The following is a 16,971-nucleotide window of genomic DNA, read 5'->3' as shown; positions in this document are numbered from 1 at the left end:
TTTGATCTATACAGCGAAAACAGAAGTATTGTGAAATGTTATTACAATTCATTTAATATATTTATAATGTTATTTATTTATGACTAGACTGATTTTTTTTTTTTTTTTTTCGTTAGTCCAGTGTCACATGATCCGTCCGAAATCATTCTAATATGCTGATTTGGTGCGAATATATATATATATATATATATATATATATATATATATATATATATCAATGCTTTCCTCTTGCTTTTGACAAATTGAATATGTCCTTGACAAATAAAATCATTAATTTCTTTCAACCCCAAACTTTTAAACTGTAGTGTAATTTAAAGGGTACATAACATACAGTACACAGTTTCACATAATCTCATGTTAATCTTGAGTACCTATAGAGTAGTACTGCATCCATCATATATCCAAAAAGTCTTTAGTTTTATCATATTTCTAAAAGAAAAATACAGCTTTTCGATTCTTTCCGTAAAAAGCCGAGCTCCTGGATGCATGCCGTGGGCGGAGCTATAATACTGATGTTTCGTGTTGTTTCCATTAACATATATTCACTTATGTGCTGATTTCCAAAAAATACAAAAATCTTATGCAATTGTATTTACATGAATGGGGTCTTTTATCACAGGGACAGCTCCATGTTTTAATAGCAAACGATGTGCAAATTCAGCGTTTACTTGGGCCTTGTTTATAGAACATTCGATACTCAAATGACCAGAAGACACAAACGCACTTGATACATTCCGTTGCTGCCCCGGAAAAACAAACTGCATCCACTGTTCATGTAACCCTGGGTTCTTGGGGAAGCTGAACACGGTAAACTTTCCCTCACATCCAAAAATGCACTTATTTGGATGCATTCTCAAACAAATCCTATGCAGTGCTGCTGACGATTTTGAAGCGCATTGATGTGCGTGGTCTCGCTCTCCTCTGGTCAATGTGTGCGCGGGCGTGCTTTTCCTGGAGAAATGCTCATATAAGGACTCCCGTTCTTGTCTACATCATTAGATCCACGATCGAAAAAAACCAGCCGAAACTTGTACCAACCCGGAAGTAAAATTTCATTCTTCTAAATTATTTTTTAAAACTTTGGCCATGTTTAGAATGAGAATCCATCTCTTTAACACTGTGAACAACTCTGAATAAACGAAACACCATTGTACCATTTTTATCAAATATTATTAGTTGTCATATATCATATAATGTTAGTGATAACAATGAATTTATAAATCTCACACAGTGGCCAGAAAACAATGTGATATTGTGCATCCTATATGTGAGCCAATGAGATTTCACAGAAGGAGGGACTACTGAACATGACATGAAATGCAGCAGTACTTGGATTGTTACTAGAGAATAACAATTTCTTGAAAGTAGCATGTAAATTGAAACAACAGCATTGTTTTATTAGTTGCCGTGGTTTTGTTTTCAGTATTGCTTTTCCCATGCTCTGTCCTTTCCCTCTGGTTCCTCTGTTCTTTGCTGTCCCTCACCCATCAGCTTGTGCCTCACGTTTTGAGAAATTGCCTCCGTGATGTTTCCTGACAGTGACGTTAATCGAAGCACCAAACGCACAGTAGCACTCCAATTGAAAGGAAATTTGCCCACTGCCTTCTACACAAAGCCAAACAACCTGTGACCGCTTTCACACACACATATAAATGTGAAAGTCCTCGCGCACATGTGTGGTGCCAGAAATGTAAACACAGGTTCACGCTGGTGCAAATCGAAGGGCAGAGTTTTGACATTTGAAGCACATGAAAAAAAAAAACATTCGGAAAATACCAAGTCAGATGTCTGGAATTATTACCCAATGCCTCATGCATTTGTTTTCCTCAGTGTTTTTGAATGTGTTGCAACAATTGTTTATATAATACAGTTACAGGAAAAAGATGGATTTAACACTGCATGAATTGGTCACAAAATTTGATCTCACTTACATCAATAGACAAACATAATCTGCTTTGATCACATTTATTCTGTCACACTGTCTGGTCTCTGTTTCCCTGAGTCTCCACTAGTGGTCTCACTTCCCCATAGGCAGCTCACCGTAGGCACTACAATTTCCACAAAGCCTTATCTCTTCATCACGGTAATTGCACTACTGTTAATTGCACTCAGGTGTCTTCACTTGATAGTCATTACCTGCCTATATTAACCAGTCTTTTCTGTTTGTCTTCATGGAGTCCTTTCCTTCCGTCACCCAGTTTCCTCGCCTTCCGAGTTCCTCGTCTTCCGAGTTCCTGTTTCCGTTCCTGTTCCCATTCCTGTTCCAATTCCTGTTTATTTGTTTGTTCTTTTGTTTGGATGGATATTTGGTTTTGACCCTTGCTTGTTGATTTCTCTTTGGATTACCCATTAAATACCACACTGCGGTTGGATCTCTCGCCTCCTGCGTTTCACTGGGTCTCCGATCATAACAGAAGGACTCCATCAATGTCGAGATCCAGCGGTGTGGGACTTCATTCCCGTTCCCCAGTCAGTATGCTGGAGCGGAGGGCGAAATATTTAAAATTAACCACCCTCCACCAAGAGGGCAATGAGGTGGGTGCCATGGCACAAATGTTCTGGTCCCTAGCTGAGGGGATGGGATATAATGATGCGGCCCTAAAGGACACTTTCAACACCGGGCTGGATGACCCGGTTTCTCGAATTGAAATGGAGCAGTTGGACGCCTATAATTTCTGGGAGTTTGTATTTTATTTACAACATCGGTCTCCGTGGAATACCCCAGCCACACCTGTCTCTCCCGGTGGGATGGCCGATTCTAGACCGGGGTCTACAGACAGGAGGACCGCCAGCCAAGTGCCACTGCACAAGATGGCCGTCAGCTCAGCGCCACAGCACAAGGTGGTCGCCAGCCCAGCGCCACGATGCTAGATGGCCGCCAGCCCAACGCCACAGCACAAGGTGGTCGCCGGCCCAGCGCCACTGCCCAAGATGGCCGCCGGCCCAGCGCCACTGCCCAAGATGACCACCGGCCCAGCGCCGCTGCCCAAGATGGCTGCTTGTCCAGCGCCTCGGCACAGGATGACAGCCACAGTTGACCCTCCAGAGTCGAGTCAGGTTCCCGTTGACCTTCCAGAGTCGAGTCAGGTTCCCGTTGACCTTCCAGAGTTGAGTCAGGTTCCCGTTGACCCTCCAGAGTCGAGTCAGGTTCCCGTTGACCCTCCAGAGTCGAGTCAGGTTCCCGTTGACCCTCCAGAGTCGAGTCAGGTTCCCGTTGACCCTCCAGAGTCGAGTCAGGTCCCCGTTGACCCTCCAGAGTCGTGTCAGGTTCCCGTTGACCCTCCAGCGTCAGGGCTGGTCACCGTTGACCCTCCAGAGTGAGGGCTAGTCACCGTTGACCCTCCAGAGTCAGGGCTAGTCACCGTTGACCTTCCAGAGTCAGGGCCAATCACCGTTGACCTTCCAGAGTCAGGGCCAGTCACCGTTGACCTTCCAGAGTCAGGGCCAGTCACCGTTGACCTTCCAGAGTCAGGGCCAGTCACCGTTGACCTTCCAGAGTCAGGGCCAGTCACCGTTGATCTTCATGGGCAAAGTCAAGTCACCATTGATATTCATGGACAAAGGCAAGTCACCATTGATCTTCATGAGCAGAGTCAGGTCACCAATTATCTTCATGAGCAGAGTCAAGTCATCATTGATTTTCCTGAATCCAGTCTAAACTCTGCGGATCTACCAGAGCCTCTCCACGTCCCTGCGGATCTACCAGAGCCTCTCCACGTCCCTGCGGAACTACCAGAGCCTCTCCACGTCTCTGCGGAACTACCAGAGCCTCTCCACGCCTCTGCGGAACTACCAGAGCCTCTCCACGTCTCTGCGGAACTACCAGAGCCTCTCCACGCCTCTGTGGAACTACCAGAGCCTCTCCACGCCTCTGCGGAACTACCAGAGCCTCTCCACGCCTCTGCTGAACTACCAGAGCCTCTCCACGTCTCTGCTGAACTTCTAGGGTCTCGTCACGTCTCAGCCGAACTCTCTGAGCGCTTGACTGATCCTGTCGTGGCCACGAAGGCCACCCTTAACTTGCTCATGTTCTCTGTTTCAGACTTGCCTTACCAGACTGGCTCTCCTGTGTCATCGATCCCACTGTGGTGGTCTTCTGCGCCGCCCGGGTGGCCCTCTGCCTCGACCGCATGGATATGGTGGTCTTCTGCGCCGCCCTGGTGGGCTTCTGTCTCGACTGCACGGATGTGGTGGTGTTCTGTGCCGCCCTGGTGGGCTTCTGTCTCGACCGCACGGATGTGGTGGTCTTCTGCGCCACATTGCTGGGCGTCTGTCTCGACCGCACGGATGTGGTGGTCTTCTGCGCCACCCTGGTGGGCTTCTGTCTCGACCGCAGGGCTCCAATTCCACCTTGCTCCTCTCTGGATTCCTGCCCTGTTGGTTCGGCCCTGGGGACTGAACGTTATGTCCTTCCTGGACTTGTGTTTTGTTGTTGTTTTTTTTTGTTTTTTTTTGTTCCTCTTCTCTCTGTTTCCATCTATGGACCTGGCCCTCCGTCCCTCCCCCTAAACCTCCGCCGGTCTACCTCCCTCCTGGGCTCCTTGTTTTTGTTTTTCTTTCTGTTTCCATCTATGGACCTGGCCCTCCATCCCTCCCCCTGATCCTCCGCCAGTCCACCTCTCTCCTGGGTTCCTTGTTTTTGTTTTCTGCACTTCTTGTCTCTGTTTCCCCATTTTACCTGGCCCTCCGTCCCTCCCCCTGGTCCTCTGCCACTCCACCTCCCTCCTGGTCTCTGTGTTCCTTGGTCTCTTCTTGGGTTCGGGTGGAGCATGTGGTAGCTGCTCCGTGGAGGAGGGGGTAATGTCACGCTGTCTGGTCTCTGTTTCCCTGAGTCTCCACTAGTGGTCTCACTTCCCCATAGGCACCTCACCGTAGGCACTACAATTCCCACAAAGCCTTGTCCTTTCATCACAGTAATTGAACTCCTGTTAATTGCACTCAGGTGTCTTCACTTGATAGTCATTACCCTGCCTATATTAACCGGTCTTTTCTGTTTGTCTTCATGGAGTCCTTTCCTTCCGTCACCCAGTTTCCTCGCCTTCCAAGTTCCTCGTCTTCCGAGTTCCTGTTTCCATTCCTGTTCCCGTTCCTGTTCCAATTCCTATTTATTTGTTTGTTTGTTTAGATGGATATTTGGTTTTGACCCTTGCTTGTTGATTTCTCTTTGGGTTACCCATTAAATACCACACTGCGGTTGGATCTCTCGTCTCCTGTGTTTCTCTGGGTTCTGATCGTAACATATTCACATGCTTTTTCCACCCTCCACTGTTGTGTTCAATTAAGACAAAATGCATTATTGTTTGTCTCTTATTCATTAAGATCAGATCATATTTTATGGCTAATTTCCACAGAAATCCATGATTAACGGTTTACATCATGCATATAATTCATCAACTAACCACCTAAGTTAATATTCCACTCCTACATATTTAGTTTCTCTATAATGAAAGATATAGTTTGCACACAACTTCACATTAATCTCCTTTTTAATAAATCTTGGCTGGCCAATAATTAAGGAATGTGAGGCTTCCAAAACAAAAGGTACAAAGTAGAGAAAGAGAAAGCGTGTGTGTGTGTGTGTGTGTGTGAGAGAGAGAGAGAGAGAGAGAGAGAATTATGATTCCTCCCATCGTGCTCTGACCTGTTTGCTCATTCATAAGGCGTCGCTTGTCGAGGTCCATAGAGAAACCAGCAGGATGTGGAGCAATTAAATGCACCGTGTGTTGTTGGAATACCAATGCGCTCCGCCGTTATAACGAGTGTAATCTCAAAGCTCCGCTGTCTTTGTGCCACCTGCATCAAAGCCTCAGAGGAACTTTTCATTAATCTTTCTGTTTTTTTATTTTTTATTTTAATCACTGTCATCTCCCCCATTCCTGTTCCTGTTGCTTTATCTATATTACTTCTGAAGGATCACAGCAACTTATACATTTGCATATGGTTAGTCAAAAGTAATAATGGGCCTGTATCTAATTCCTGTACTGCAGATGCTTCTGGTTAGATTTAAACTGTCAGATCTAATTGACACTTCAACTAAACCTTTATCATGGTTCTTTGACAAACAAAACCTAGATCATCACAGTCCAGAAAGTATTGCCACCTTGTAGCGTGATTCTCCTGTGCAAAAATTACAGCGGGGTGCAACAAGGGCCACTGCTGTGCAGATTAGCGCACCAATTACACCCGTGCATTGGAACGCAAACTTTTCCTGCTGTCAACAGATGCTTGTGTGTGAGATTCTGTTAAATAAACAGCCATTTCCTAATTACAGAGAGAAAAACGAGGGATAGCATTGGTATCTGTGTAGACATTAGCGGGTGGTGCACATCAGTGCTAATTAGTGTTGTCACTGAAGATAACTCACACAATCATGTAAACAACACTACAAGAGTACTACATGGACCTCATGCTTCACATAAAGGTGCAGAAAATCAGAATTTCTTGCTACAGTATAACGCAAATTTGATGTAAATGATACCACATACTGATAGAAATGAGTGTGACAATGTTTGTAAATGTCAGTTAAGTTTCCTGTTTAGAGTGAAAAGAAAATGCAGATCTGAGTTTGCTATGTAGTAAATTAAATTAAAAGTAAATGTTTTTTTTTTTTTTCTTAGTAATATTAATATTTGGGCACAAGATGAAATCATGTTTATTCCATGTAGTTACGAGGGTGATGCATTACTGTGATATGACCTTTAGACTTTATTTGCATGTGTGAAAGGAACACTTTGTCATGTTTTCTTAGTTACTGTAGCAAATTTGTAAGTTTCACAGCATTTGTTTGTCACCCTCACCTTAAACTTTTTTAAGAGGTTAGACTTTACAGTAATGTTCCGTTCCAACAGTTATTAATCTTGGTTTATTCTGCATATACCAACACATTTTTAATATAAAAAGTAGTATAAATTAATATTAATGTATTATGTACAAATATGAGTAACCATGAACAACAGTATATTTATGAATCAACTTTAACCTAGATTAATAAATGTTTTTATGGTTAGTTCATGGTACCTAATGCATTTACAGCTTTGCCTTATTTTTAAGTGAAACCTTTAAATATCAGTTTTTCAATAATATTTTGCAAATTCCATATTTCTTTTCTGAGGGGTAGTAGTCTTTTAGTGCACATGCAGAGTTTCCACTCTTCACCATGCTCTCTGGTCATGTGTGACATGCTCAGTGTCCCAGGACAACATAGACAGGGTGTCATGCGAAGGATGCTGCTGTGTTTCTCTTTCACACATATGGATAATTTGTCTTTGACATTACTACGTCAATACTAAAAATCAGACCCCCTCAAGGATTTTATCCATGGTGGTCTGAACGCATATAAGTGCCCACATTTAGAGATATATGGACACACTCCCCATCTGGAACCTCAGCAGAAGGTCAGTGCTCAGTGGAAGGACAGCGGAGATGGGTAGACAATAATGCTTAAGAAACATTTTTGTGCTGTATTTCATTCTGCTGGAGGACATACAGTACAGTACCTGGAGGACAGGTCATATACAGAATTTTAAAAACCCATTTGGACTAAATGTTTATAATTTGTGGCATTTAAAGGGATAGTCCAGCCAAAATATTTATCATTTACTCCAATGTCATTCCAAACCTGTATGACTTACTTTCTTCTGTGGGACACAAAGAAGATATTTTGAAGAATGTTGTTAACTTAATATTTTAGATTCCCATTGACTGCCATTGTATGTTTTGTACACACAATGGAAGTCTAAACTGTATAGTTACCAGCATTCTTCAAAATATCCTCTTTGTGTCCCACTACAGAAAGAAAGTCATACAGGTTTGGAATGACATAAAGGTAAGTAAATGATCACATAATTTACGTTTTTGAGTGCACTGTCTTAATGTTCATTTTAAAATATATTACTGGTAATTTTTAGTTTACGTTTGCTCATAATAAATTTTAGTACATTTTAGTTTACATTAGCTGGGCCACATATCACTTCACGTTCACTTTTTTTTCACTTTCATAATGCAATAACTAATGTTGTACTAAATGCATGCTTAAATGACTTTAAAACTTTAAATAAAAAAAATGTGTTAGTATTTGTAAAAATTAAAATAAACTAGATTAATTCTGGCTTTTAGAGGTTGTCAACTTTTGCATTAACTTAAATGTGTGTGAGGTTGACACTTGAGTATTATGTTGCGTATCTACCATGCTTGTGTGAATATGACAACCTGACTGTTCCCTAAGGAGAGATGAGATGTGGGTTTACAGGCAGCCACCTAATCAGCGAATTTGGTCTCTCCAGAGGGAATCCTCATCATCATCATCTCCCTGTCTCTCTCTCTCCCCACTTCTCTGACAGGCCCCAGTGGAAAGGGAGATGTTGTGGAGCAGTGCGCACTGCCTGATCAGACCCCAGTCGTGGTGCTCAGACTGACGGAGGCTCTAGAGAGGCTGGGTGAGTTTGCTCTTTTTCCTCACCTATATAATTTAACTATTCAGGTAGACTCAGACACCAGTCTAGCATTCACATTGATGACCCATGATGGTATTGACAAATTCTATTCATTGTATATTTCCTTCATCAAAAATGAAATATATTTTTGCAAATAGAAAAAAAAAATCTCTACAATAAGTTAATTACATATGAAAGGTTCTATTGTAGCATGGTAATAATGATAATGTCATTCAAAAGTTCAGGTTTGGTCTCACCAAGGCTGCATTTATTTGATCAAAAATACAGTAACAAAAAACATAATAATAATAATATTGTGAAACATTATTACAATTTAAATAACAATTTTAACTTTCTATATTTAGATATTTTAAAATGCTATTTATTCATGCAGTGATAAAGCTGAATTAAACTGACCTCAAATTTTTGCAATGTTTTTACCTTCTAATACCATTAATTTACCATTGTATCACCACAGTACTTTTTGTGAGGGTTTTAAATGTACCTCTCTCCAACATTTCAATTTACTAAACAGTTTTGGTTAGGATGATAACACATAAGATTATAGACCTGACCTTTGACCTCTGTCCTGTGCTCAAGACTGGGAGAATGAGCCACTGTACCGGTCTGGCCAGACCTCCACTGGATCCCCAGAATTATTGCAGGCTTTGGAAACGGGTAAGTTCACAACCATTTTTATTTTTTATTTTTATTTTTACCCATAACTAGTTTATTTTGTACATTTCTAATTTCAGAATATAATGAATAGCATATTCAGCCCTATGTGCCATAAAAGGCATCTGGTTATTAAACAACTGTTAAGTTTATGTTAACCAGAGTTGATTGTATGGGAGTCTTATATAATAATGATGAAATATGAATGGGATATAATTTATGCAGAAAATTCTTAGATCAAAATGTTGCTGTCGTGTGTATGTGGTTCAGAAGAAAAAAAAATAAGAATGACAGTCCTAATTCTAAACTATATAAAAGGTAAGAAAAAACTAAAACAATTAAATGTTTTTGAGCAGTGGAGTAACTTTCAGTGTTCTGCAGTGTAAATCCAGGCCACTGCTGTTGAAAAAGTTTGCAAAGTTTAGCTGAAGTTCTTATTAAGCACCACAAGGGAGTGCTCTGGCTCCGTACTTTTTTTGGGAGATGCTGTTTCCAAAAAAACTCAGCACTACTGTTGGATTAGATGAAGCAAATAAATGCATATTCACAGACACACACACACACACACACACACCCCTCACCCTCTTCCTCTCTACTAAAATGATTAGGTAGAGCTTGAATTTCCCATAGGAGAAGACTCCTGTTATCACTGTAGTTCACAAATTATTTTAGACTGAGAATTTTATTAAGTTTAAAAAAAGGGACTGTGTTAAAGATTGTAATTTATTACGCCACTGAACCAGCAAAACCATTGACACTGTGAATGGCACTCATGTGCACAGGTAAAGCCTTAAGTTACAGCTTAAGCATCGCAATTATATAAATAATTCTACAGGTTGACAATGTCACACGTGCCCTAACATGACCTGGGCATGTTCGTGTCACTTTCTTTAGAGTACATGTGCACACTTATGCTCGCATGCACAAATCCATAAAAGGACAAAGGGTCTTTCACAAGTTGTTGCACAGATTCTGAAATGTCTTCTGACACATGAGCATTCTTATGAACTGAGGATCTATATGTATAGGGTAGATGTTGTCAAGTTGTGACTGGTTGACATAAATATGCTCTGACAACATGGTAAGGCCAGTTTACAGTGATGTAGGAAAGGTTAGCTTTTTTTTCCATATCAACCTTCACCATTGATTTGAGTTTTTGCCTTTTAAGACTCCTTAAGTATGTTTGAGAGTGTTTTTCAGGCTTAAAAGTCCAGTCACTCATCATGCCATACAGGTTTAGATTGGATTTGGTCATTACAAAACTCAATTTCCTTTTTAAAGCAAGCAATTTCTTTTGCATGTTTTTTTGGGGGGTCAATATTGTGTTACAAGGGCAACAACAGTGATACATTTAAGATTACATTTATATATACTGTACAATTACATACATATATATATATATATATATATATATATATATATATATATATATATATATGTATTTTTTTTTATTGTATTTTTTACATAACCTTTTTTTTGTTTAAATTGTTCCATTCACATCTAACCATAAGTCTAACCTTTGAGTGGTATGAATGCCATTAAGCCAACCGTAAAATGTTGCAAAGTGTATCCAGCACCCATTTCCTTTAGTTATATAACAGGTTAGTTACTCAGTGTGGAAATACTCACACCATTGCATACACTCTCATAAGTGTTTTGGCAGACACACACCATGGTTGCCATTTAAGATCCCAGCCAAGAAGTGGTGAAGTCCAGTGGCCACAGAAGACCAGAGACAACATTACGTCAGCCAGCTAGATCCTGGGCTATCCAACCAGTGATTTGTGGATCAACAGTGTGTTGTCATGGAGATGGCAAGCCGTTTTAGCCACGGGTTACATATTTTAGAAAAACGAGAAAGAACGAAAGAGGAAAGGTTTCATGTAGGAGGTAGAGAGGAGCGGAGAGAGGAATGACTCACGATCAGGTGTATCGAAGATCGACAAGTGCACATGCAGTAAATTCAAACTAATGGTCAAGGAGGACTGACAAACATTTGCATTTGTGCATGAATATGCATTCAGCATGAACACACACACATACACGGTCGACAAGAAAAGAAAAGCGATTGCAGCTCCGGTCTCCTTGGATACAGTGACAGGCGCACGGAGAGTGTAGCTGACCCGTGCCCACTCGACAACATGCCAACAGCCCCTCTTCCCTTCCGATTATTAATTCCGACATTCATCATTGACGCATTTCTCGTCTTTTTCTTGCATGAGAGAAGCTGAGCACAGCAAAACACAAATTAAAAACACTCTTCTCATCTTCCACACTTCCTGCTCTCCCATTGGCTGCCAGTGATGTCATCCTGTCTCATATTCAATAGTCAATAACCTATTGGAGTCCAGCATTTTACAGTCAGCTTGGGCAGAATGGGCTTCTGCCGCTTGAGCTCTTCTACGCCCTTTGTTTTATTGGAGTCTTTTAGCAATCGTCTTGATTGACGCCCTTAAGTCCTAAAGATTTCTGAGGGGAGATGGTTCAGTGCCCCTGGGGAACACTTTGTTCGGCGGGTGGTGTTATAATTGTTTTTCATTGCAATTGATGCTGGGTTTTTTTTTTCTGTAAATGCGGGCCAATTAAAGACTGCAGAGATGCAGTCATTTGTGCATATTCATTTTATGTGGTATGTTTGGGGTATATAATGCATCATATGCACACTCATCTTTAGCGTTACTATAATTGTTTACTCTTGCAGACTTGAACTGTATCAGCCATTCGTTTCGGTCATTTCTGCAGTCTCATTGGAAATTTCCTCACCTTTTTGCAAGACTGCCACTCTAGTTTTGTTTACGCTCACTCTACCTACTTAATCCATCCATGTCATCTGTTCTGTCCAGCTCTTTCTCCTCTTTTCTGCAGATACAGCCTTGGAAGTCGTCACTAACAATGATGTCATCCCTCGATTGCTCTCTCTTCCTCACACACACACACACACACACACACACTTACTTGTGGCCAGAATACTCCATTGTGAGACGTTCTGATCGATTCCTCCACTGAGTTAGGGGCCATTTATGCATTCTTGCATCTTGTATCCTGCACTGTTTTTAAATAGTTAATATATACATATATGCGCTATGTGGGTGTTTTTGACGGTTGTGATGCATTTCATCATCATTTTTATTTTAGTGGCTACTCCTATGAGTGCTGCAATTTTAAGATGGCATGTGAAGTTAAAAGAGGTTCAGTTTTTAAAACAATCTATCAGCACATGCATTCTGCTTTATTGAAATGTATATAGAAATCCTGTGTGCATAGATAGGTACTATAAATAGACAGACATATGGATAGATGATTAAAAGATGAATGAATGGAATAACAATGTAAAAGTCTGTGTCCCTTATGAACCGTTTTTTTCTTCTTTATTTTTCTTTTTTCTCTCTTGCCTTCTTCTTTTCAATTGCTGTCTTGTTTGCTTTCTTGCTTTTCTGTTTGCTTATTTGTCTCTTTCTATTTGTCCAATTTTAATAATTTTAGACTCATGTCGTTTATTATCTGTGGCCAAAACACATTTTCTCATCAGCAGACCAGGAAGAGTAATTTTATATAATTAAGATTGATTCTTTTGCAAAGTTGCCATCGTTTCAGTTTATTAGATTAGAGTTGTTTAATGACCTGCAGCTTTTATCAGTGGGAAGTTTAGTCTGTTGGGTTTATAATGAGGCCTACTGTATTTGGTGCTGTAATTCTGTAGGTCTGTGTATGTTGATTGTTTTGAGTCTCTGCATGTCCCTCTTCTCTGTGTGCTGGCTCTTCTTGTCCTTGCTTTCATTGCCTAAGATGTTTACATGACAATCTCCCCCGCATTTTTTACACTCATCACCTTCTCTCTACTCTTGCACATGCATGCTCGCACGTACACAAATGCACGCACACCACGCTCCTGTCTCATCCCAGAGGGTAAACAGTGGCGTGCCACAGGCATCATGAACTGTACTACTGCACATTGCTAGTATCAGCGTTTGTGAGGGTATATGTATATATTAACAAAATGGGCAAGACTTATTGTGGTGTCTAAATGTCTTTTTTGGTCTACAAAATAACATTGTGGAAGAGCTGAATGAAAGACAGCGCAGTTTAGTTATAGAAACAGTGGACCCAAAAGTGAAAAGTCTGTCAACATATACTCAGTATCATGGATTTCGAAAACCTGTATGATCGTGGGACACAAAGGTGTTTCTTAATAAGATAGTTCACCAAAAAATTAAAATGATGTCTTCTTTGATTTACGTACCCTCACGTAATTCCAAAACTACAGGACTTTCTACTCTGGGACATTAAATCTGATTGTTTAAGAAATATATTATTTTTATTTTACATTTTTTTGTCCAAAACATATTCTTATAAATATAATCTTTGGCCTTAACGATTATGTACAAAAAAAAATTGTACTTATTGTGTTCATATATTGCAAAACAATTTTGCTGCTATTGATGTGGGATATGGGTAAGGCTAGGGACAGCTTTGGTGGTATGGGTAGGTGTTGGTTAAGGTAATGGATGGGTCAACCCTGTTATAATAAATTGAATTACAGAAATTAATTACAGATGGAATTACATGCAGGTATTTTAAAAAAAATAAGTACAATGTAAAAGTGTGTATCAAATTATTCATCTAAATGTAAGTACATTGCAGTTGAGGCCAGATGGCAGAATTTTCTTTTTTGGGTGAACAGTTCCTTTGATTGATGAATGTCCAATCTGCACTTTTCCATACATTGTCAATTTTCTGTAAATTGCTGTTAAGCAACATACTTTGTTTTTTTTGTAGCTTGAAAGCCCTCTTTCATTGTATTGAACAGAGCAGCTCGGACATTCCGCTAATGATCTTCTTTTGTGTTCCAGGAAAGAAAAAGTACTTTCATAAGGTCATTTTCAACATGAAACAAATATCCTTCATCTTAACTGTAGATGTCACTCTCTGTTGACAGGATCTATAGTGGTGCCAGATGTTTACATTTATGGGCATCATCCCACATTTCATGGCATTTTTACACCCATGACATGACAGCTAGATATTTTGGTGTCTGTGAGTCAGGTCCCAGAACAATGAAGGAGGTGACTGAGTTCAGTTTAAGGAGGAACATGGCCCCACTGACCGGGTCCACAGTGGGTCTTGCGGTCACACAGGAATGAGGGCTGTCATCTCTGGAGCTATTTTCCCCTCCCTGCTCCTAAAGGTTGCGCCTTACTGGAACAGCCCTCTTCATCACTCCAGCATAACATAACACACAGCATCAAAGCTTACGATAACATCCAGCACACATCTCCCAGAGGCACACAAAAGCACATATACAGTAGCCTCTCACAAAATACTGAAATGACAGAAATTTCTTTGTCAGAAGAGATCAACAGAAAAGGCAATTGTACTAGCATTGTAAAGAAGAGTTGTTTATATTAAGTGGCCTCTGTACTTACATAAAAAATAAGTATAATGTACTTATTGTGTTTCATATTGTATTGCAAAACACTTTTACTACTGTTGAAGTGGGATATGGGTATATTAGGGACAGGTATGGTGGTGTAAATATAAATGTAATTACAAAGACTGATTACAGATGCAATTATATGCAGGCATTTTTAAAATATAAGTATAATGTAAAAACATGTACACAATAAGTGCATTGTATCACATGATTAATTTATATGGAAGTACATAGTAGTTAAAGCCACTTAATATAAATTGGGACTAGAATTTCAGAAAGCTGGCCTTGTATTAAATACTCAAGAGGTTCTCGAAATGTAGTCTTTGAAAGATTCTAGTTGACCACAAATAAATGAATGCATTTCTATGAAATTATACCAAGAATTAACTGACCAAGAAACATTTAATGAATTGACTGCTTTTTCTGCTGTTTTCATGTGTATTGTGAAAAGTGCTATAGAAATGAACTTGAATTGGACTGAATCGATTAATAAACTTAATTTATGAACATTAATTTCAATGAAATAAGAATAAAACAGCGATCTGTTAAAATAATGGATTAGTAAAACTGGTACATTATAGGGTTAAAATTTAAGAGTTATTCATTTGCATCCTTTGTGGTGTTTGCTTCTTGCATCCTTAGGTTTTTAAGTGTCTTTTTTTAGTTTTAATAACCACTCCTGTAGCCCAAACAGTACATCATGGTACTTGCTACACCAAGGTCATGAGTTTATTTCCCAAATGCTTGCACTGATTAAATGTATTCTCTCAGTGTAATATAAGACACTTTGGATAATAACATCTGCCAAATGCAAAAATAAATAAACAAATAAATATTTTTTAAAAAGCTGGTCCACCACCTGAAATAACCTGTGAGACTAACTTACCCTTTTGGGGTTTGAGTATTCTCTATTCACAAGGGCTTTAAATGTCCCTATGCATGTCCTCTGCAAGCCCGATGTCTAAATGCCTTTCTCTGTTTGCACCCGTAAATATCATAAACAAAAGCCTCTGGGACTCTTGTGTTGCTTCAGAGGGTGGCTGGTGACAGGAAGATAGAGGAGGCGACAGAGAAATTGAAGCGAGGGCTCAAGGGTAGTGCTGGGTAAACACGGAACATGGACCAAAGAGCAATACTAAGGGTTAAAGTAGGCTTAGTAGAGCATGAATTGGTGGATTGACCCACAGAATGCTTTGACAGGGTGTGAGTGTCTTGGACAGGGTCAGGTATGCTGTTTCATACTTTTCCACTCCAGACTGGCACCAAGCGTGTGTAATTCTGGAAAAGTGTCATGAATATCATAAGGGAATGAGAGTTATTACTTCTGAGAGTGTATTATTAGTAACCCCATCGGTGGACTATTTTTGAATTTTGTGCATTGAAATGGGGGGTGGGGGTGGGTGTTGACTGTGGAATGTAATTTAAAAATGCTTAAAAGTGTTGAAGGAGCTCCTAAGAATCCTGAAGATTGCTGGGGTCCAAACAACACTGGACCCCATTGATATTCATAGTATGAACATATGAACAAAACATCTTTTGTGTTACACAGAATGCATTTTAATTTGGTTTCTTAAACTAAATCCTGTCTGGATCACTAAAATGGAAATGGATAGTATAGCAGAGTGAACTGCTTTTTGGTATTCATGATCACAGTTTTAAAAATGTTGGTTCATATGAGGAGATCACAGCATGGCGTCTAAGCCATGCAGGAAACACTTTGATGTGCGGGTGAAAATGCAAGTGAGTCAAGTGGGGAGAAAAAGTAAAAGGGAAAAATCCAAGATCCATTTCTGTCACGGTGTGGGAGCTTCAAACACAAAATCACAATGCGGCGCTGAGTCAAACATTCTGCATGCATACGCACACCGACCGTGTTTCCCACTGTGAGAAATCTGATTACTTTCTCTGAAAACCTTGTTTCTCTCAGATGTAAGGCAGTGAAGCCACACATTCAGTGTTATTAAGTTTTATTTATGTTTTTCCTTTTCCAAGCTCAAGGTATCTTTATAGAAGTCATTGAAATATTATTACAAATATTACTGGGTAGGCCAATAAACAGCCATTACAGTAAGTTATGGTTATGAAATAAGTTTATAAAAAATAATTTTTCCATTTTCCATTGTTTCACTCTCCAAACCCAAGCAAATCGTATCAACGTAAAACTTACTTGAGCTAAAGCTACTTACTGAGTTTTGTGTTATAACTATAGCTATGAAATAAAACTGACAAAGTCTGAGGTACAGTATATTTAAAGACATGGGCTATCTTTTTAAAATATAATATTGTAAGTAGCTTTAGAACCTTGAGCTAGTTCCGTGTCCTTGCCAAACTCAATCAGATTTGCAAACTGCAATCTCTCAAATGAATGTCAGCAGACATCTCAGTGTTACTTAGAACAGGCCGAACAACTGGCTAATATAAAGCGGAAATATA

General features: G+C 39.9%; 1 protein-coding gene across 1 annotated transcript in view; it reads left to right on the top strand.

The window, feature by feature from the left end:
- pik3r3b (phosphoinositide-3-kinase, regulatory subunit 3b (gamma)) overlaps positions 1 to 16,971 on the top strand; it is a 177,732-nt gene that overhangs the window by 67,645 nt on the left and 93,116 nt on the right. The window contains exons 3-4 of the mRNA XM_059570962.1: positions 8,340 to 8,435; positions 9,033 to 9,110. Coding sequence (XP_059426945.1) covers positions 8,340 to 8,435; positions 9,033 to 9,110 — 174 coding nt within the window. The remainder of the gene's footprint in view (positions 1 to 8,339; positions 8,436 to 9,032; positions 9,111 to 16,971) is intronic.

The sequence above is a fragment of the Carassius carassius genome, chromosome 17 (genome assembly GCF_963082965.1).
Source record: "Carassius carassius chromosome 17, fCarCar2.1, whole genome shotgun sequence".
NCBI lineage: Eukaryota > Metazoa > Chordata > Actinopteri > Cypriniformes > Cyprinidae > Carassius > Carassius carassius.
Note: the sequence above shows the minus strand (reverse complement) of the source record. Positions and strands in the feature narration are given on the sequence as shown.